Source organism: Pleuronectes platessa, chromosome 7, assembly GCF_947347685.1.
Source record: "Pleuronectes platessa chromosome 7, fPlePla1.1, whole genome shotgun sequence".
Taxonomy (NCBI): domain Eukaryota; kingdom Metazoa; phylum Chordata; class Actinopteri; order Pleuronectiformes; family Pleuronectidae; genus Pleuronectes; species Pleuronectes platessa.
The window spans coordinates 13602881-13624428 of NC_070632.1; the positions used below are offsets into that span (position 1 = coordinate 13602881).

Sequence of the window (21548 nt, forward strand, 5' to 3'; positions counted from 1 at the left end):
AGACAAAACCCCCTGAACAAAATGCCACATGAGTCGGTTTTTATTTAATTATTAATTGGAATGATTTGGGGACGGATATTTATAAATGTTATCAGGATCCAGTGGATTTCAATGTGTTTTCATTAGAGTTCTGTGCTCATTATTAAATTTGATGCAGGCTGTAGAAACGATGTAGCTGGTGTCTTGCCTTTATGACTGCAGCAGGATGACTGTCAGGACACACACCACGAGACAGTTTACATTAAAATAGGAACAACACTCTCTGTAGGTGCCTATAAAGTTGTGATCAGCTTTCATGAACATGCTGAGATGGCGTCACACGACTTCTCTGAAATGGAAACTCTAACTCGTCATGTTTCCTCTGAGGTGAATGTCAAACTTCCTCCTCGTGTGGGGACAAATTGTCTCCACAGAGACGAGTGGCGGCCTGATACTGACCCAGACTGTGTGAGGTCTGCAGTCTGGTTTAAAAGGCCTCAGGTATTTCAGCAGGTGATAATCTTGTTCCCTGCGCATGGATCTTGTGCAAATCCTGAGCCACTCTGTGTGAGTTGGCTGCCGAAGTCGTGTCTGAACGTAAATATTTGGTGAAACACGATAAGAATAAAGGGAGGAGAGGATCTGGAGAGAACGAGTCAAACAGAGGGAAACATGCACGATGAATGTTTTCTCTGTAGCGTCACTGGGCAGAAAGAGCAGTGACGCTCCTACTGTATATATTTATACATTTGATATATATTTCAAATCTGCAAGGGCTTTTAGAAGAAGCAGAAACGACTGAATTGAAGCATGCACTGAACACAAACACACAAAACATGCACAACCCCCCCTCTTCTGATCTTATAGATTCCTATAGAGATTGGTGGGTAAAAAGGCCGCTTTAGATGGACCATCTGCTTTCAAGCATCACTCACCTTACACACGCGAGCGATGCGAGACACAATGGTGTTGTCAAAGAAATCAAACTCTTTTCCTGCTTCACTGAAGAAGAAGTAAATCTTGTCATCGTCGCCCACCGGGTTGCCCTCGGGCAGACTCTCCTGTATGAAGGCAGAGCCGACAAAGGCCGGGTCTGAAAGAGAAGCAGCACGAACAATGCGGTCAACTATACAGTGTGTGCAACCATAGCATCCAGGGATACGTCCCTGTTCCCTCTGACATCATCACAATGAGCAGAATATCCATCACCAGCAGGAACTATACATCTCTAATCTACCTGCTTATTCCATCTACGTGTGTCTGTATGAAGAAAACGTTTCTCGTGAACCGTTCTTATCGGCTTCACACGTATGTTTATTGTAAATTGCCCAAGCAAGGGCAGTGTGAGGGCTTTTATTTTGAAAACTTGTGAGCTTGGGCCTGAAAATATATAATAGCTATATAAATGTTCAGGGGGGTAAACCAGGTAGGATGAACATAAAGTTTTCTAACTTCACTCTGCACCATTGACTGTTTCTAAAAAGCTCTGCACACAAACAATAAAAAGTGACTGTATATTGTAGAAGTGGATAACTCACTAATGACAAGGGGTAATTGTGAAGTAGCTCTGGCTTGTTTAGCACTGCACTAGTCAAGCATAGTTTGAGAATATCATATATCTCATAAGGAATTAGATGTTCTTGTATATAAAGCTTTTACTATATAAAGTTATCATGGAAATCATTGTAATCCAGCCACAGTGTCTTACCTTGAAGCCAGTTGAGGGAGTTTTCTGTTTTTAGCGCTGTTCCTTGGCTCAGACTCTTGTAAATGATGGGTTCATTTCCTTGGAAACTACTGACTGTCCCAGCATACAGCTCCCCATCTGCAACACAGTGAGGAAGACCGGTGTAACCACAGTGTTTACCATGAGGGAAGAAGCTCCTGCGTCACACACACTAATGAAATCCAGAGGTTGTGCTCCAATTTGTCTTGATATCAACCACCTGCATCTGGTAACTTCCCCAAATCCCCACAGTGGATTTTACTAATCACAACATTTAAACATAGCTTGATTTTACCCACCCGCCATGATGGCCGTGGACTTGTATTCAGGGTTGAACGGGCAGCGGCTCCGTCCGTCCTCTGCAATGATCTCACCGCTGTCAGTCTTGACGAGGGAGAAGTCGGCAGCATTCTGGAGAAGACACATCACGTTAGTAGAAATGCATAGAACTGTAACCTGCTCTGACTGATCTGTCCCTCAGTAAAACAATATGGTCAGTCAGTCTTTGGCTGGAGTTGACACACAGGTCGTCCCTGTTATGCATTGATTTAAAAGGCTTTTAAGGATTTAGAGGAAAGAATTTGTAAATTGGATTGATTCCGATTTGATCTGATTACAAGCGGCAAATATTTTGATCCATTTCCCTCCGGCACAGGATGTAATAAAATAATGCACATTTTATTGTAGCTGGACAGGGGCTGAGCCAGACTGCTAAGTGAGCTGAGAGGCAGGAAGCAGCATGAGTCAGATGTTAGAGGCTCTATCTCCAGGATCTAATAAATAAAAAGTCTTCCAACAGAGGAAATTAACTTTTGAATAATACAAGTTGGGAGATCGTCAGAGAACAAGCTGCACACAGCAACACATCTGACAGTCTCAGTTAAACACTTACTATGTAAGCACAGATGGGGCTGAAGGCGTAGGTCCCACACACGTACAGATGAGTGCTGTTCATACGGAGTAAAATCTTGATGTAGTTGAAACAATCCGTCTAAATTAGAAACAGAAAAAAGTTTAATTAAACAAAGCTTAAATATACATATACACAACATGTAAGGATTTAAGCAGTAGTTATAAAGACAAATAAGCGAGATTGTTTTAGGATTTTATTAACTTTCACCAAACAATATGCTGAATTATTTTCAAAAAGAGTGTTTAAGTGTCAGGTTTTTATTGTTTAAGTGCTTTTTATTCTTTCTCAAAGCACATACATCTTTTACTTTTGTGTTAATAGTAGTGTTGCTGATTTGTGTGTGTTTTTTTTAATATTTTGTATTGTCTATATATGTTGGTGTTAATTTGTTGACTCTCATACGTAATTCAAATACAGTAAGTGCAATGGGTTTTCCACCTCCCCTTACACTGCTTATTATTTGGAATTTTTCTATGTATATTTTTTTCAATGCCAAATAAATAGTTTACAGAAGCTTATTATAAAATGAAGTTAAAAATGAAAAGACAAATATAAAATATCTACAAACCTCCGCACAGTGAAGTAGTTTTAAAAAACATCAAATTCTTAATCTAGAGCTCGTGGCACTCCAAATTGTAAAATACAGAAAATCTAATTTCTGCATTTTTGTGCCATTATTTTGAAGCATTTTCAATATTCAAACTGTAATCTGCTTCTTCTGCTAATCTGCTCCTTCGCAGTGACGTGAGGATAATGTCACAAGGCTCTTGGTCTGTGTGTTTACATATAAATGTGCTGGTGGAGCAGGTTGATGGAAGGAAAGAGTGTAATAGAGGAAAAGTTTGTTTGGACGGAGGGAAAAACCCATTGTTACAGAGTGGAAAGTTACAACCAGACAGGAAATTTCCAGGTTTGGGACATGGATTTTAGTTTTTTCCAAAGTGCCATTCAACAATGGTCAACTTAACTAACAAAACAAACCTGCAGTCATGTAAATAGTGAGATCAGCCATTTGTGATTCAAAAGCACTTCACTCACTTGCAGGTCTTTGCCTTTAAAACCGCATTCTTCTCTCTTCTTCTCCGGAGTGGTCCACGTCAGCTGCGGGACAGAAACACGTCAGACTCACACTGCAGGTTCGATACACTGAAGTGTGTTTAATATTCACACTGCAATTTTTGAATCATATCAAATTTATAACCATATATCCATATTGCACCTCTGGGACCTTATTATAACTCCACTCATATTAATGGAGTATATCATACTGTATATGGTGGTGCAGTTTACAGGGGCCTGCTGTACACCGGCTCTTACGTTTCTCTGTAGCTTGACTGAGCTGATATCAGAGAGGTTGAGAGAGAAGAGGATCTCCCGAGCGCCGACGTACAGCGTGTTGTCCTCTTTACTGAGGAGGAGGGAGGTGTAGTTGGAGACCCCGCCGACTGAGAAGCCTCTGGTCGTCCTCTCCTTCGCATCTGAACACAAGGGACAAAAGAGACCAACGATTAATTTATTATGAATTATATGAAAATCCATTAAAAGCTGCAGAGAACAGAACAGGCACTTGAATTTATGAATGAACATTTGTGTGTGGTCAAAACATTTGATGTGCATCAGAAATAAAGGTAAAAAGGAATCATAATCACGTAATGTGTACATTCAGCCAGAAACCCACAAACTGTTTCATCTTTAACAGCTTCATAACTGAAAAATAAAAAGCTCCAGGAAATGCCTGAAAACATTGGGTCTCGACTTTCTCTGGCCTTTGCCTTTCACATATGAAGAAAGCATCAGGAGATTATCTGGGTCAGACCAGTTCATAGCAACTGGAAAATGTCCCGCACATGTTAGAAATGTCATCAACGCGCTCAATGTGAATTGTCCGGACATTTAAGGAACATCATCAACATGTTTACCCTTTCACTGTGACATTTTACTGGTGTATTCTCACAGGGAAACACTGGGACATGTTACTATGGGGGGCTGGCAGGAGAAACTCAGGAGAAAGTCTGAAGCAAAGTGAATTGAACATTTTTGTTCCCACACACAGCCACTGAATAATTAAGTGCATGTCTGAAAGTGGGGATATATTGTTCATGAAACATAATGATTTGGAATAAAATGTTTTGTGAAAAGCAAACATTTTCTTCACTGTCATCATTTAGTTTTACTTTACTTTTAAAGAAATGTTCCTTACCTCATTAGACAGTTGATATTGTTACATTATTATTGGACAGGTCAGTGAACCCACCACAGAAGATGTCCAACACAACCAAGGAGCATGCAGGGCCTCACACAGTTTTTCAATATAACTGGAAATAAATGTGTGTGTGTGTGTGTGTGTTCTCATCAGAGAACAAGGGAGGGTGGAGGGAGGAGATGGGAGAAAGGAGCAGAAAAACAGAAAGAGAAAGTCCCTCATATTTCTCGTTAAGTATAATAATGGAAGTGAGTGATTTAAGCCAATAACACCTCCTGACTGGAGACAAAGGTTAAATCATCAACTCTCCTAATCACTGCTGTTGTATCTCAGATTTGCAGCAGCTTCAACAACTCGCCTTGATTGCATTCCAGCATAAACAGAGGCAGAGAGCTGATGGAAACTGAAAGTGACTGAAGCTCTGAAACACGACTTTTGCCCCAAAATGTGAAGAAAGAGGAAAATATAACTCCAAAGAACTCAATTTATTTTAAAGAGGAAGGTCTTATATTGTTTTTATGAATGCTATGATTTCATTTCAATACAGGGATATTTTCTCTGACTTATATAGAAACTGCTCCTCTAAGGGACTGTATGGGAATTACTGGGGCAGGGGGAGGGGAGAACATTATGCTTCACTTTTCAAGGAAACCAAGGCCCTTCTCAGGGTCTAGTTAATTATTACTGGTTAATTAAATTTAATGGGACCCTCTTCTTGGGGGTGGCCTCCTCATATCTCAAATTGAATCGGTCCAACTAATGCCATCATTCATTTAACATAGTGTTTCCCACCATAATATCTCAATGGGATTTCAAATAGATTGGATTTCAAATAGACACCCATGAAGCTTGGAAAATACTTTTATTAGGAAAATGCCACCCTTATGGCAAACATGACAAAATCAAGATTATTTGAATCACTTCATTTTCTAACTAGAATGGAACTCAGTGTAACTCATACCTCCGCCAATATCCAACAGTCCCCTTATGTTCAATCAAGCTGCATCAAATTTCGTACACTCATAGTTCACTAAATATACCTGATTTGGCCAAGGATCCATGAATTATTCCCTGAGAAATCAGTGTCAAATGTGAATTACACTCTCTCTCGCAGTGTTAAAGAAAGATCCGTCCCCTGATCTGGAGCAGCACAAAAAGCGAATGGGTCCTTCAACCTTAATGTAATATAATATTGAGTCAGCTGAGTTTTAAGGTTTATTTTCCCTTTGTCATCACATCGGTGACAGATTCACACGGGATTAAAACCCACTGCCCCTGGCGGTAATAATCACATTTATGACACTTCCCTGCATAAAACTAATCTGGTCCGGGTAGAATAAGGTGTCATTATGTTCTCCTGATAATAGGCACACTATGTGGTATGTACCCTGCAGTCAATGTGGCCTGCCATAACCTCACCTCGGTGGGAAGGTACAGGAGGTTGAGCGACTTCCTCCCCCTTGGGAAAATAACACGTTAATAGCCAGGCATTGCCACGGCAACAGACGGTGGTATTGTAGTTAAATGTGTCTGTAAAACCACAAGAGGCTCTGCTCTGCGTACTGTGCGGGAACCCACCGGGGCTGTTCTATCTCCGTTTCACTCATTATGGGATAAATGGAGTCCTGATGCGCTGGTGGCATTTAACAACATTTTCCCCTCTCCACAGAACCTTGAGTGAATCTAACTGTGATTTACAGAAAGGCAAAGACAAAGGCCAAAGTCCAAAACGAAAGCTTTAAGGGAGGATATCTACACAATTAGTCTCTGGAGTCAGATCACCACTGTCATAGTTAGCGACCGCAGCTTTCGGAGAGAAACAATGAGGCCCCTAATAGAGCATCATTAAAGAGATGCATGCCGAGTTTATGAGCGCACAACAACGCTTAACATTTATAACTGCAAGAAAAACATTCATCACATTACCAGTATAGACATATCGGTTCACCACTGTTTATTTCTCTGTGGGGCAGGTCAATGTTAAAGGATGTAATTTAACAGCATCTATCTATTAACAATATCTACGCCTCAAGGTCAGAGCTTGAAGTTTAAAGCCGCTGTAGTCAATACTGTTTTATAAACAGTGAAAGTGTATGAACTATATTAGCCACTTTTTTTGTTTCATTTGCAATATGTAACTTTAGCTGAAGTGATCCAGAGCCAGAGAGTTGGTGGAGACCAAAGCAGAGCAACACCAGCCCGGTTCAAAGGACCACAAAACCCAGGAGAGAATAACTTCTGGAGGTCAAACAGTGTCCAGACAGTTACCTCAAAAGCACAATCAGAAACTAACGAGTGGATCCTACTTGCACTTGCCCAGCCCTCTCCTCAGGATCCACCACAGTATCTTAAAGAATCCCCTCTATTGTTGTTATTGACTGCCTGAGGCTGAGTCCTGACAGGCCACTTCATGATAATGCAGCCCCAGAAATGTTGTGGTGAACAAGTGGCAGAGGGGAAAAGGACAGGACGGTTCAGAGGAAGAGCTAAAGACAGGAAGAGCATTCTGTACTTTGTTGTGGACACAGTGTCAGTGTCAAGTGGTCGTCACGTCACTACTGAAGGAGGGAAATGGGTTGTTGGGCTCATTCATCTTGGTGTTTCTTGTGAGAGGAACTTTAAGGACAAAAGAAACAACCTTGAGGTGCATCAGTCTGTTGGAGACATGAGTTTCTAGGGTGTATTTTAATGTTTTAGGGCTGGTTATGATCAGGATCCCACATGGTTCATCACATTGGTTGAGGATTCATCCAGAAGAGCTTCAGCCATAAGAAATCTCAATGTGAAGGCCCAACATGTGAAGGCCCAATGTTCCAGACTGTTGCTGTGAACGAGTCTGACCCGGACAATGTTCCGCTGGTTTCTTCGTATGTGTAAGACAAATTTCGCGCCCCAATTTTCCAGAGATTTTCCGGAGTGAGGTTCCATTAACTCATTATCCATCTTTTCACTTATACCCTTATTACTTCACTTACCCCAGTCTGCAGAGGTTCTAAGAAATCTTTCAACGTTTAGTAATTAGAAACAATTTAGACACTGAAAAACTTAAAAGGAGCCTGTCTGACTGTCAACGTGTTTCACTGCAATGAGTTTCTACAGAAGAAAAGATTCCCAGGTCTGTGGATTATCCTGAGCACGTGGGACATTGTCTGTGTGAAAGGCAAATTACTGTCAAGTTTTTCAACTGTACTTTTAAATTCTTTCCACGGCAAACAACTTAATTAACCTCTATAATACAAGAGGAGAAACAGCTTTGGGGGGCAGATACGTTGTAACCCTCTTGTAAAACTACGATGGAAGAGAACAAGGAAAAGCACTAGTCTCTCTGCTGCACTGATGATGGAAACACTGGTCACAGGGTCGAGCAGATAGACAACCCTCAGTGTGTGACTGAGGAACGTGTCCGACTGGAACCAGCCGGCAGAACGGGAGGATTTTTCTTCACTGTATCGCAGTTACCCTTGCTCGAGTTAGAGAGAGCAGACTCTGTGGTTCATCTGGGACCCTTTATACAAGGGCACACTCCGCGGTTCAACCTCTGACAGCTGTAAGCAATGTGAGATCATTGCCATTATTATGTAATTAAAAGTAATTTCTGCAAATGATGCCGCTAAATGGGCTAAAATACTCGCCCAGACTGGGGTTCTAATCTATTAAGAGGGGAAATTAATTATATTGGGCTTTAAGGGATCCTTCTACACTTTTTTTGCAGCTGATTTCCTGACGGGTCCGTGTCTAAAAAAGTAGAAGGATAATTAAATGCGTGAACAATCCCCCTCCGAGGGGGAGCAGTGGAGTAATTTGTCCTTTGGTGACAGAGATCTAAGTGCCTTCTTTTGTAGGGCTAGAATAACTGATGAAATCAGTGGCCTTTCCTACGAGGGGTCTACTTTATCAGTTCTTACAGCTGTATGTGGAGGAGATCCGACGATTGCATACCTCATTTAAAGAACCTGCTCTCATTTACGTACAACAGAACTACAAGGAAGCATTGTCACAAATAAACATACTGCACAAGTAGAAATAAAACAGCTAACTCTACAACAAACTCTCGATCAGCATCTGTTGAATAATAAACTTGTTCTTGTTCAGAGAAGATCAAAACAAAGATTTCTGTCAAAATTAAACACAAGGAGCTTTTCCTGACTATTGAGTTTAAGCAGTTTGTAATTTTAAAAGGATGAGTTCTCGTCATAGTCAACCTGGAGATGACCCAAGAAACATGTTCACCAGATAAGAGCAAGTCCATAAACATGACGTGACCTTCATTCTCATTTCTGAAGGAACCCTGCCCTCGCAAGGCTAATGCGTGGGCGTACGATTTTGTGACACCTAGTGGTGAAGTTGCACGTTGCAGCTGAATACCCCTTCCCCCAACACAAAAGAGAACCTGTGGTATGCTTCAATTGTTCAAACTCAAAAGGTGTTTGGTTTGTCATGTTTGGATGACAGTAAAAAACATGGCGGCCTCCTTAGTTCCCATTAGCTCCCGTTGTAACTATAAAGTATTATAATAAAAAGGTCCTAGTGAAAACATCACTAGGATTAGTTTACATTCAATTTCTGACAATAAATCCTTTACCCATATATTACACACTGGACCTTTAAAACAGTAACATTTCTTGTAGAAGCAAGAAGCAGAAAATATTAAAAATGTTTAGGTAAAAACCTGCAAAAAATAAGTTATATGACACAATAGTTTTATGCCGTTCTAAACATAGAAAAAATATTTCAAGAGTACTCAGCACCCATTGTTTATCCTGACTCCTCCATAATTAAAAGGAAGTAACGTGCTGGCACCATCATACAGGAAGGAATCTTTACTCATCTGATAAACAGATGGTGTCAGGTGGGAAAGCCCGAGCAAGGACACGGAAATCAGTTTGTCAAAGACGACGAGGATCTACAGTCGTAACCAGGACACGTCAGCATAAGAAAATAAACCTTGTGAAGATCACAATACAAGAGGAAAGAATCTACTCTGGCTGAACAAAAAGACAACAGGCACAAATCTCTTTATCTTCATCTGCTTAATGTACTTTGTTCAGGGACTTTACTCGGGATGAACCCTCGTGAATCCAATTGCTTTAAGAAGAAGTGATTTAAAGCCGCTGTTGAGAGTGAAGCTATGGCCGCAGCCACAGGATGCCGACGTGCCAAAGGGAGTCCCTGTAAGAGAGCAACAACCAGAGCTCTCACCAAACTGTCTGGTGACATCAGAGACAGAGCAGGCCACACTGGAGGCCTGACGAAATTATCCCCCAGTAATTTTAAACTAGCTATTAAGAGCTGCTGCTGCTGCTGCTGCTGCTGCTGAATGGGTAATTGTGTGGGAGAGAGGACCTGGGAAGCTGAAGGACAGAGACTAAAGCATCTGGCATGCATCAAGACAACAGGCCGAGAGGGTCAATTCACCAGGAGATTCATTAGGCAAGCTGTGAGCCTGCTGTTTGTATTGGTAACGTGTGGAGCTTCATCTTGTTAGCAGGATATTGTCTCCGCTGCGTCACGCTGACGCTGTGATTGGTGGAAATCTCAAACACAGCTTAGAGGAAAAGAGGCTGGAGAGTCATTTTTTTTAAAAGCTGAAGAGATAGTAAAGTTTAGAGGTAAAGTGCAGGGGCAGGGAAGAGATTTAACAGGCTCGTAGGTGGTAAACCTAATTAGTGTACCCAAGCTAATTAACGTAATGTTAACGTTTAAAGTGTAACTACACCACCAGCTCTGAGCCTTACTCCACCAGTGGGTGATTTTGAAAAAAGCTAAAAACTGAGCAGAGGACTGAGGAGGCGACAGACGGCCATCCAACATATAATTTCCTTTACCCAGTGTTCGCGGGCGATGCAGATTCACTGTCTCCTTTAGAGAACTTGTGTTATAGATAACGCTACACAACTGGAATAAGAACAGACCACATATTGTCTATAAACAGCATTTCTCCAATCTGATAATTGACCTGTCAACATCATGATGTAGACACGTCGTAGAGGGTTGACTATTTTAGCATAGGTTTTGCAAGGTCCAAGCTGTTTCAAACACCAAGTGGAGTGATGAGCCACGTTCATCCCATGTAATTCAGATTTTTTATAAAATTTGTCATATTATTCGGTTTACAGCTCAAAAAACATATTTAACAGTGCAGTATATCTTTAAATAAAACACTTTCCCCCCTTATCTATGGACCTGTACTTTGTTAAAGAGCCTGCACCTTAACTCCTCCTGAAAGATATTTTTCCCATGGAAAACGTTGACAGGGCAATCTGTTGGTCAGGGAGCAACAAACCTGACCCTGGATCAGCCATAATAATGTAAACCAGCTGCTGGATCATCAGGAACACACCATGACCTCCTCCCTCAGTGTAAACAGGGCTGAGGTATCAAGACCTCAGAGAGTGTACATGAAGTGGTGACACGTTTCAAACTGGATCAGCTTGATGCTAGGTTACCTGTGTATTTACAGGAGGAGCAGACACAGTCACAGTGTCCTCACTACACCTTGAAATTGAACAAGTGAAGCAGTGACAGTGTTTTTATTGGGTCTGTTGAGTTTGATTTATCTCCTCGCTCCCCAGAGGACTGGACCGAGCGAGTGTCGTAAACATCAGCGATATCAGGATCAATGATCTGACTTTTCAGGATGTAAAGAAAACAGTCACTGAGATGGACACTGATCAGTCTTATACACACATAATCCATTACTGAGTATTACAGCATCACAAAATCTGTCACTGGTGCTTGTTTGAATTCAGAAAAATCACAAACTATTGAATCCGGGGAAATCTATGAAATAAAAATGAGGTTGTCAAATGTTTTTTTTCCCCTTTTAAGAGCATTGTAAGTAAAACTTCATCTACTTAAATTTAATGATCCTCTGCAGAAGAAGAAATTAGGATTAGAAATTAAAAAGGAAATGAAATATAATCAGAGGCACTGATAAGCCATTCGAACAATTGAACATCTAAAAATATTGAATTTTTAATTTTATAAGACAAAGAAATACATACAATTTTAAAGCATTTAAAAAAAACATTTTTCATTTTGATTTACATTTCATATAGTATCATATCATTTCCTGTTGATTGATCAAAATTAGAATTTTTACAAAATCCTTTTGGGCTCTGTTAATTTTCATTGAGCTCTAATTGCCACTAATGAAAATACACGATCAGTCATTATGAAAGTAATAGTTTCATCCTCATTACTTTTCACATATCTTCCCTCAGTGGTGGACTGAGATCAAGTGAAGCATGTTTAAGCCTTCACATTAAAAACTGCTGTTCAGCTGTGTGGCACCAGCGCAGCATTGAAAAACCTTTATCTCACTTGACACCACTGTCATTCTGAATTACTTGGGGGTAGCTGATTCAAATGGTCTCGACATGACAGCTTTTAAATAATTGAAACGCTTCACTCTCACTGTGGCTGTGGGCACGGCGGCTACACAAAATTAAAGCATGACTGTCGCATGATGTCGAACAGAGGGCTGAGCAGATCAACAGGCGGAGACGGGCAACATAACTGGCTTATAGGTGTGCCTTTAAATAGCGTTCCAACACACTAAGCCGTTCAGCATGGTTTGCATTAAAGCCTGGAACAAAAGAGCAGAGAAAAGCAGATGCAGACCCCACTCCCTGAACCCATGATCCGTCCTGATAGGCGCATAATGAGAACCAGACAAGTGTTCACACCATAACACATACAAATCCCCATTCATTATTCATGGCAGATTACCCTCTTCATTAAGGCAGAGCCGGGGACCAGGGGACACAGAGAGGGAGCGAGACAGGGTGGGAGCAAAGCGGAGGGGTAGTTGCTCGGTGAGAATGTTACCGGATGTGGAGCAGCCATGCAGGCAGGGCAGGGTTCTGGTCCGCCTACAAGCACGCAGCCCGTCAAGCTGAGTGGCACCCGGATAGGACATTGAGGACCAGAAACCAAGATGAGAGCAGACAGTTTGTGCCGTATAAAGTTCAGGTCTCTGAGCCCTGCAGCTCTCCACTCTGCTTTGATACTATAAACACAAAATGACAAAGCTCCTCTGCGGGAGGCTGGAAAACGTCAGTGTAGCAGAACTGACATCACCACAGCGAGACAGCGTGTGTCACCGGGCCTCAGCTCCACTTGATCAGGTGGTTACAGCTTGTATTTTTTCTCCTCTTTTGTCACAATCCACCGACTAAAAACAAGTCTTTTTTAACACCATCCTCTTCAGTCTTTTATAGATCTCCTTGAAAATCTCCTTAAAACGGAAAAGTTTGGAAAAGCTACCGGAAACCGTTTTAGTTTCACCTTGGATGCATTTAAGTCTGGACGGGCAGAAACAGAGAACTGCTGGAGTGCTTAGAAGACAAGTTATTATTTGATTGATTCCAGTTTGTGTGTGTGCTTGAGTAATGACATGGCCTTAAAACTGATTTGTAGCCAAAACGCTCATGTGAACAGGGGTAGCTTTAGTTTGAAAATTCTGTTTTCAAAAGAAAACATATGGGTGGAGCCTCAGACTCAACTTCAGCCATGTGGAGATAGAGGCCAGGATGACCTGATAAAAATGCTCCTTGTTAGGTTTTATGGGCGTCGTAACCATCCCTGTTTTTAAAGCCGGGTTATTTCCTGCATGACCCCCCGTGCAGAGGTCAGAGCTTATCAATGTGGCTGCGGCATAAATGCTCGTAGAGAACTAGCTGATGACAGAGGATACGGGTTAGCTCTAATTATGTGACGAAAAACAGACAAGCTGCCCCGCTGTGCCTCAGCTATACTGAATGCACAGCGTATATATACACAACAGCGGGCTTGTGACATGGGGGTTCTGCGTGTTTCATGGTGGTGTTTCAACATTGGCTTTACGCCCTGAAAGCAAATCTCTCCATCAAAACAGGGAGAAGTGTGAAGCGTCTTTTCACTGAGTGATTAATGATGTGTGCTGTTGTGAAATGCTCCGGCGGGGGCCGAGCTGCGGGCTTTGTCAAGGCCTGGCAGGTGAGATATTACCTGTGGGTATATAGCATTGTATATAGAGGTCTTACAAGTGGGAGAAGGTACAGGCTCTGACAGGCAAGATGGCCGAGCCGCTCAGAATAACCCACTTACGGGAAATTTCATCCACTTCTCTGATAGATTATTAAGAGGCATCTATCAGCATAATGAGTAAGACTGTAGCAACGGCTGAATGAGAGTCACAAACCACAGCTCAATCACCGAAAGCCCGCATTAATCCCATAATCCATCTTTTTTTTTTAACAATAAGACACAGTAACTGTTTAAATCCAACTTGTCATCTCAAGTTTAAGTGAACATCATTCAAATGATTACATTTGAATGATGAGGTTACTGCTTGGCACAGGTATGAACAGACCATGCTGGACAGAAATCCACCACAAATCCAGCAATATCCAGCAATGATATTTTAGAAGAGTGGAATATGACAAGGCTGTTTGTGGTGTTTCCGATATGTCTGCATGGTAAGACTTCCAGCACGCAAATAGAAATCCAGATTATAGAAGAGCAATAGCTCAGCCCTTGTGAGACGACGTCGGACTTCCCCGGCGGCGCTGCAGCACAATAGGCCTGTTCATCTTGTAATTACATCTGACCTGTAGGTACTCCCAGCCGCGCTGATGGTAGCTGCCATTCACAGGGAAGATTTACATGGATTTTAAACCGTAGTCGTAAAGAAAAGAAATACAATTTCCCCCATCAAAATCCTTTTAGCTCTCACAATGAACACATATGAAGTGTATTGATTTCCCCCCCCCAGTGGACAGAGTTAATAAACAAGGGCACCACCGGGGATTACACAATCACCTCTGTGTTACAATCAGGAACTATGAGATAAAAGATTAACTAACACAATAACACATTAATATGGATAATGCAAAACATCGTTTGGGACTTTTGTAAACACACAAACAGCGTTTTCAGTCACAAATGTTTTTACAAATGCTTTCCAAAGTGTTAACTAAAAGAAAATGAATTCTGTGTATCAGGGTGACCGTGTAAATTGGTTTATTGACGTTGGTTGCCACCCGTCAATAAACCAAACGAAGAAGAAGAAAACAAGTGTTTCAGACAGAGGCTGATGGGAGGAGCAGCAGCGAGAAGAAAGTGATGTTTTTTCTGAACAATGGAGCATTTAAACCTTTCAACCCAAATTAAAACCATGAACCTTGATATGAGCATGATATTTCTCATCTTTACTACACAAAGCGTGGGGAGTAACAGCCCTGATTGTTTATTAACAGTTTGCCAAGAGTTGGTTTGAGCCTTCATGAAAAAGGATCAAACAAAGGAAAATCACAAAGTGGAGCAAAGCACACGTCATCCTTCAATGGCTCCAAACAGCCCAGTGAGTTTGCTACCTCTTGTCAAAGGTGATGCATACATGAGGGGGTTATGCATCGCTGCAGTATCGTGCAAGAAGTTGATAAAAAACTTACTGTAGGAGAAGGTGAGGCGTGGAGTGACATCATTTTCTGTGACAGCCGTATGAAAGCAGCCAACCAGCAGCACAGTGTAGGCTGGGAGACAGAGCCGAGCCATACTCAGTGTCCACCCCATTGCCTCCTCTAAGACTGCCAGCCAACTCACACTGTCTGCCTTTCAGGGTTTTGGGGGATTCATGAAGAGTGTCTTTTTTTTTTTTAAACCTGTGTTTATTTTTCTCCCCCCCCTCTCTGTCTCGCTGCAGCACCGGGCTCCTTGAATGGAAGACTGATGCACTGTTGTGAAGTCAGGACACTCGTGAAATGATGATCTGTGACCTCAGCACAAGACGGACGGCCTCCACCGAACAGCCTCCATGGACAAAAGAACACTGCAGCGTCTCACCTCAAGTCTGTGAAGAGAGAAGAAACAACATTCAGTCAAATTATGCATTGTTTTTACTGTTTTGAGGTTAAATGCTAATATCAGCATTCTAGTATGCTCCTAATGCCAACATTAACATGCTGAGGTTTTTCAAATATCATGTTATCGTATATCATGTTCATCATTTTAGTTGAGGGTGTTGTTATGGATCATAAAAAACTGATTAGCAGTACAGTGGGGCCAAAGTTCACCTTCTCACTTCACGCTACCATCTCAGGTTGTATCGTGATTCTTTTGGTTTCTGTTCAGAGGTGTAAGTGATATCACTGGTGATCATCAACAGAGTCGTAACTGAGTGACTCTGTGCTCAAAGCTCACATCAGGTCAATTTGATAGGGTCATCTACTGGCAAACAAGCTTAGACTCAAGAATCTCCTGTATTTGAACCGCATGTACCTGCTGTGTTGTTATCTGCACAGGACAGAAAAGAATGAAGCACCTTCTTGGACATGTTAGTTTAAGGTTAAATCCTATCAACAGCTCATATTACAGGAATTACAGGAGTTTCTGGCCAAAGCTTTCCTCGGTTGAACTCCTGTTTTCATATTACTGAGTGCTGAGGACTGGTGTGTATACATTATAAACAATGATACTGTGAAATGTTTGGATTCCCACAGGTCCTAGCGGGCTCCAGTTCTGCCTGCTCTCTGTTGTGGTGAGGATGGAGGAGTCCAGAGCCAAAGGAAACAAGCACATTAACACAGGCCGGCTGTTCAGCTGTGATCAGCTCATTACAGATCACAGTTATTAACCTTTAAGTTTGCCATGTATGAGTTGCCACCGGTCAAACTGTTTATCCACAACTGCTCCAACAAACTTTAAGAACACAACTGAAAACAGCCACAAGACAACTCTTATACCAGTAATGGAGTTATGGGGCAATTCACTGATGCTGATTAACTGAACGTAGTGAGACATGAGGGGAAACTCAATACAGACTTCCCACTTCCAGCTGAAAATGCTCCATTACAGTTGCCACAGGGAGCTCCTCATTAACTGCAACCAACAAGAGGCTCAGTTTCATGTGGGGTATATGGCAATCAATAGCAAAAGCCAGCAAGTGAAGCTATTCCTGGTTTCTATCAAGGGGGCTCCTGACTCTTAGTCAATAAGCAGTCTGACGTCTGCTGCAAACACAGACATCTCCAAATCGGAGCCGGGCGGATGACATTTGGAGGAGCAGGAAGGCTTTGATGAAGGCCGGAGAACAAGACACAAAGGAGGGTTATTTCAACAGCAGCGGAGACCCACGAGACATGGATAGGCGGAATACAGGTAGACGTACTCTGTTGAGGAATGAAAACTTAGTGAAGCAAAGGACAAATTTAGTTTTCTTCTGAGGTACATTGTTTGACTCAAGGTCCATCCATTCAGTATCTTCACTGCTTATTCTTTGAGGATTGCAATGCAGCTGGAGCCAATCCCAGCTGATATTAGGCGGGAGGCGGGATAGACCGTGAATAGGTCACCAGTGTATTACAGGGCCAACGTACAGAGACAGACAGCCACTCACAGCAACAGTCAATAAAACTAATCCCCAATCTGCATTTCTTTGGACAGTTAGAGGAACCCTGAGTACCTGGTGGAAACCAACATGGGGAAAACATGTTCCACACAGAAAGACCCTGGCCAAAGCGGGATTCAAACTGGGAACCTTCTCACTGTGAGGTGCCAACCACTGTAACACCATGCTGTCCTTGAATGGAAAAGTCTTTCCAAATTAGAAGGAAGTCACTAGCAGTGCTAAAAGATCCAAATAATAAAAATGTGTTTTAAACCAAAGCTATAAAAAGGAAAAAGGAAAGACTGTTCAGGCTTCGAGGGATCTCAGCCTTCAGCAGAGGGACTGTGGCTCTCTAGTTATCATAATAAGCTTCTGCTTTTAAAACTCCGGGCGAGGTCACATTGCCCCCTCCCAGACTTCGGCATGCTACCGACGAGAAGGTGCATCCGTAGGCATCATTAGCGTCCTTTGTGTGAATCCTTTCAAAGTGAGACAACACTTGACCGCCAAGCAGCAAAGTTAACATTAATTCTGGGTTTGTGTGACAGTTGGGGCAAAGAAAAAAAAAATGAGTCCTGCATGCATCCAGCTCAATCCAAGCGAGGAGCTCGACTCAGCGAGAGTGAGAGAACAAGGGCCCCTCTGACAGCCCGGAAATCTATATGCAACTCTGCACTTCACTGCTCTCTCCTACATGATGCATAAACTGAATCATCCCTTTCACTCCCCACACAGACGTGATAGTGTGCTCGGGCCGTGGATGATACTCTGCCATCCCTCTCTCTGTCGATGAGCTCCTCTTAAATCTCTACAGTTCCTCTCTCCATCCCCTGCAGCCACACATCAGCCTTATCGGTTTGACATAATTATTTTGTACGTAAAAGTTTCATGGCAGATTATAAAACACTGATGGTCTAACTAACGGCAAATGTTTGTTTTTTATTAGTGTGGGAGGGGGGGGGGGGGGGACACAATTAAGCTATACTCTTAAGACGAGGTGAACACTAATTATTTACATACATTTGTTTAATCCTTGGAAACACGGCTTTGATAATAATTCATGGGAATTTCTTTGTGATTTATGAACTCAGTATATATTCAATTGATAGAGAACTGATCTGTATCCAACCAGGCAATTAAGTACATAAAACAAAGCATCTCTCGCCCAATGACAGCTGAGATTGGCCTCAGCTCCGCCCCTGCGACCCTCAATGGATAAGCGGTGTAGATAATGGATGGATAGAGGGATCGCAAGAGAAGAAATACACTTCAAGTTACTGATAATCATGTCTTGTCTCAGCAAGAAACATTGTTCTTTGCTGCTCTTCAACAGTGTCTTTATATTAGAATGAACTAGAATGAAAACAAACATACAAACCAACAACAAACAAACAAACAGGAGCAAAGGATGTTCCCAACATCCTGTGTAAAAAGGGAAATGTCGTGTGCATTTGGATTTGGTAAATAAGCTGCACAAAGAGAGTTGAGCCCATCATCCCCTTATCCATTTAAGAAACAACAAATGTTTGGCAGTCCATGCAGAGAACAAAATGATATGAGTGGGAAGAGACCATTAGTCGAGCAGTGAGAAGCTGTGCTAGAAACCAATTGAAGTGATAAACACTTGGATGAAACTGAAATGTTTGTGAAACTGAAAGGTTACAGAATATACTTAGCTTGTATCATAAAGTGGTATAAAACTTAGCCATAAAAATGTATGGGCACTTCCCATCCACGTGGCAGCAGATAATGTAGAAAAAGAGGAAATCAGTTTTATATTTAACCAGACAGGGACATTCCCAGCACTTGTTACCAGCCCCTTCCTGTAATACATCTAAAAGGATGACCGTATATCACTGACAGGGGGAGACTGACCAATGACAGCACTACTTAGAAGACTGAGTATTATAAATAGCATTGCGGCGTATACTGTGATCGGGGGGGCCTCCCCTCTCTGCCCCCTCGACACCTCCAAACCCTGAAGGATGTGCGAGGAAGCAGATGTGAGACGTGGCGGACATCATCTGTCAGGAGAGGCTCTAATGCCGGAGCACGCCGGCACATATGGACAGAGACGCTGACTCACCTCAGTGCTGAAACAATGCTGTCCCGCACATACTGTAAGGTCATTCTACTTCTCCTCCTCCTAGGACTGAGCCAAACACCTCAAAGATCCTACTCTAACCATGGTAATCAAATTCTAAATTTACTATCACAAATTAGAGCCCGACCAATATGGATTTTTGAGGGCTGATACCAATATAATGGAGTAAAAATAAATTCCAATACTGAGAAATGACTTTTTTTAAACCCTTTTGAAATAGAAATGTAATTAAGACTTGAAGTTTTACACTAGGCCTTTTTTCTTTTCTGCCTATTCCTGGCTCTAAGTTGTTTTTTGATATTTCTATTTCTTTTTTGTAACGTTGCTTTTTGATTTTATGTTGGGACCAACTCAAAAACAGGCTCAGACATGGAGCCCATGGAATAAGAAATACTACCCTATACTTTAAGAAATAATAATCCAACATTATTCATTATGCATTAACATTATTATTCACTATTCTCAGACATGGACACTGAACCCTTATCTAACGATACCAGCACTTTAACACTGTCACATCAACGCTATCAAGGAGTCGCAAAGTGAAGCGTCTGGAATAACTTTGTGAAGATGAACATTTTTTGCAGATGACCCTCAAAACGTAACTCGAACCCGTTTCCCCCCGTGAATAAAAGTCCACCAGTCTGTACATCTGATTAGTTTCCTGGGGAGTCTGAAGAAGTGCTCGCTCCTTCTCGACTCCACTTTAAGTCCAATCCCCAGGACCAGCTAAGAGTAATTAATGGCTCATTCATCCCTGAGTGAACCATACTGCAGTAATTATGACCATATGTTATTCTAAAGACTTTTAATTGCTTAATTAAAACCTTATTAAACCATTGAACAGAGAGAGGGAACATTTTGAACTTCAGGCTCAGAGGGAGATGAATTCATCAAGTTCTGAGGCCTTTGACACACGGTCAGAGGTTTTGAATTTTAACACGGTGATGACATCCTATAAATCATCCCACATTTGAAGATATTAAGAACGTATTGATAGATGAGGGCATGACTGTGAAAGTGGATGAGCATATTTCATCACCTCTGCCTTTTGAAAGCTACACAAGGATTCTACACCCCGTCTCTGGAGTGAAAATATTCCCAAAAACGATATTCCATTTCTTTCCATTTCCCCCTATTGCGCAAAATTTCCATAGCAGATGTGGCGCCAGCAGAGGCTGGCAGCTGATGACATGTAAAGTGGCAGAGCGAGGTCTGTCGCTGGGCCTGCTATCACTATCAAGGCCCGAGTGTGAGAAAGAGGAGCAGCAGCAGGGGCTCGGCGACAGACTGAAAAGTGCATTAAAATATTGAAAGGGCAAGGACACACGTTTCCTCATTAAACTTTTAATTTCTAAATGAGTTTTCGTGCAGAGACGGAGTTCACCTGAGAGAAACTAATCGCAGCAGACAAATACCACCTTCAATGAGATCTTTACCACCGTGTGACTGAGAGTCATTTGCCGCTGTTGGCTTTGTGCCTTTTATTTCCCGGCACCAGATCTCCCTGTCACAACACATCAGACTGGGAATAAACCTGGATTAAAACTGCTCATGTGATGTCATTAAACGCGACGCACACTGACGGATTGAGGAGAAATTGGCAGGAGTTGGTACTTTTCCTTTCTCTCCGCTCCCTTTTCAGTTTGGAGCAATCCAGTGTAAGCTGATCCACTCTTCAGAGGCAGCCTTTTCTGTGGATCCTGCACAAATGACCCATTTCTTTTCTTCTGTTGTCACACCCTCCACTGAAGAGGGGAACACCTTCAGTATTTGTTCACCTTTTATACAATAAGCCGGCAATCAATTTAAACAGGCCATTATTCAGTTATTGGTCAATCTCGCTTTAATTTGTCTTTTCATCTGTATCTCTCCTTAAACTGTTGGAAAGCTCTGTCTACTGACTACTGGCTACTGGCTTTAAACACTTGTCAAACTGCTCGGTTTGGGTAAATTTACTTTTCTAATCCTCGTCCCAAATAAGTTTGAAACAAGAGCTATTAATAACATGTATAATACATAATACTACATTTACATACACAATGGCTATAATATTTAGTTTGGGGGAGTTTTATTTATCAAGGAATGGAAAACTGCTTTTTTATGTTTTCATTATTGTTCGTTTGTCTGTCAGCAGGATTATTCAAAAACTACAGAGCTGATTTCAATGAAAAGATGTGCAAGGGTTAGACATAGATCAAGGAATGACCCATCCAATTAGGCGGTTGATCTGGGTAAACAGAAGGATCCAGT

At 41.9% G+C, this 21548-nt stretch overlaps 1 protein-coding gene across 1 annotated transcript in view; it reads right to left on the reverse strand.

Annotated features, from left to right (window-relative positions):
* Nucleotides 1-21548, reverse strand: part of sema4ba (sema domain, immunoglobulin domain (Ig), transmembrane domain (TM) and short cytoplasmic domain, (semaphorin) 4Ba) — a 43221-nt gene that overhangs the window by 8295 nt on the left and 13378 nt on the right. Inside the window, exons 2-8 of the mRNA XM_053426882.1 lie at nucleotides 15258-15655; nucleotides 3936-4096; nucleotides 3657-3719; nucleotides 2598-2696; nucleotides 2005-2116; nucleotides 1688-1804; nucleotides 915-1072 (exon numbers count right to left, since the gene is read on the reverse strand). Of these exons, the coding sequence (XP_053282857.1) occupies nucleotides 915-1072; nucleotides 1688-1804; nucleotides 2005-2116; nucleotides 2598-2696; nucleotides 3657-3719; nucleotides 3936-4096; nucleotides 15258-15378 (831 nt within the window). The 5' untranslated portion in view covers nucleotides 15379-15655. The remainder of the gene's footprint in view (nucleotides 1-914; nucleotides 1073-1687; nucleotides 1805-2004; nucleotides 2117-2597; nucleotides 2697-3656; nucleotides 3720-3935; nucleotides 4097-15257; nucleotides 15656-21548) is intronic.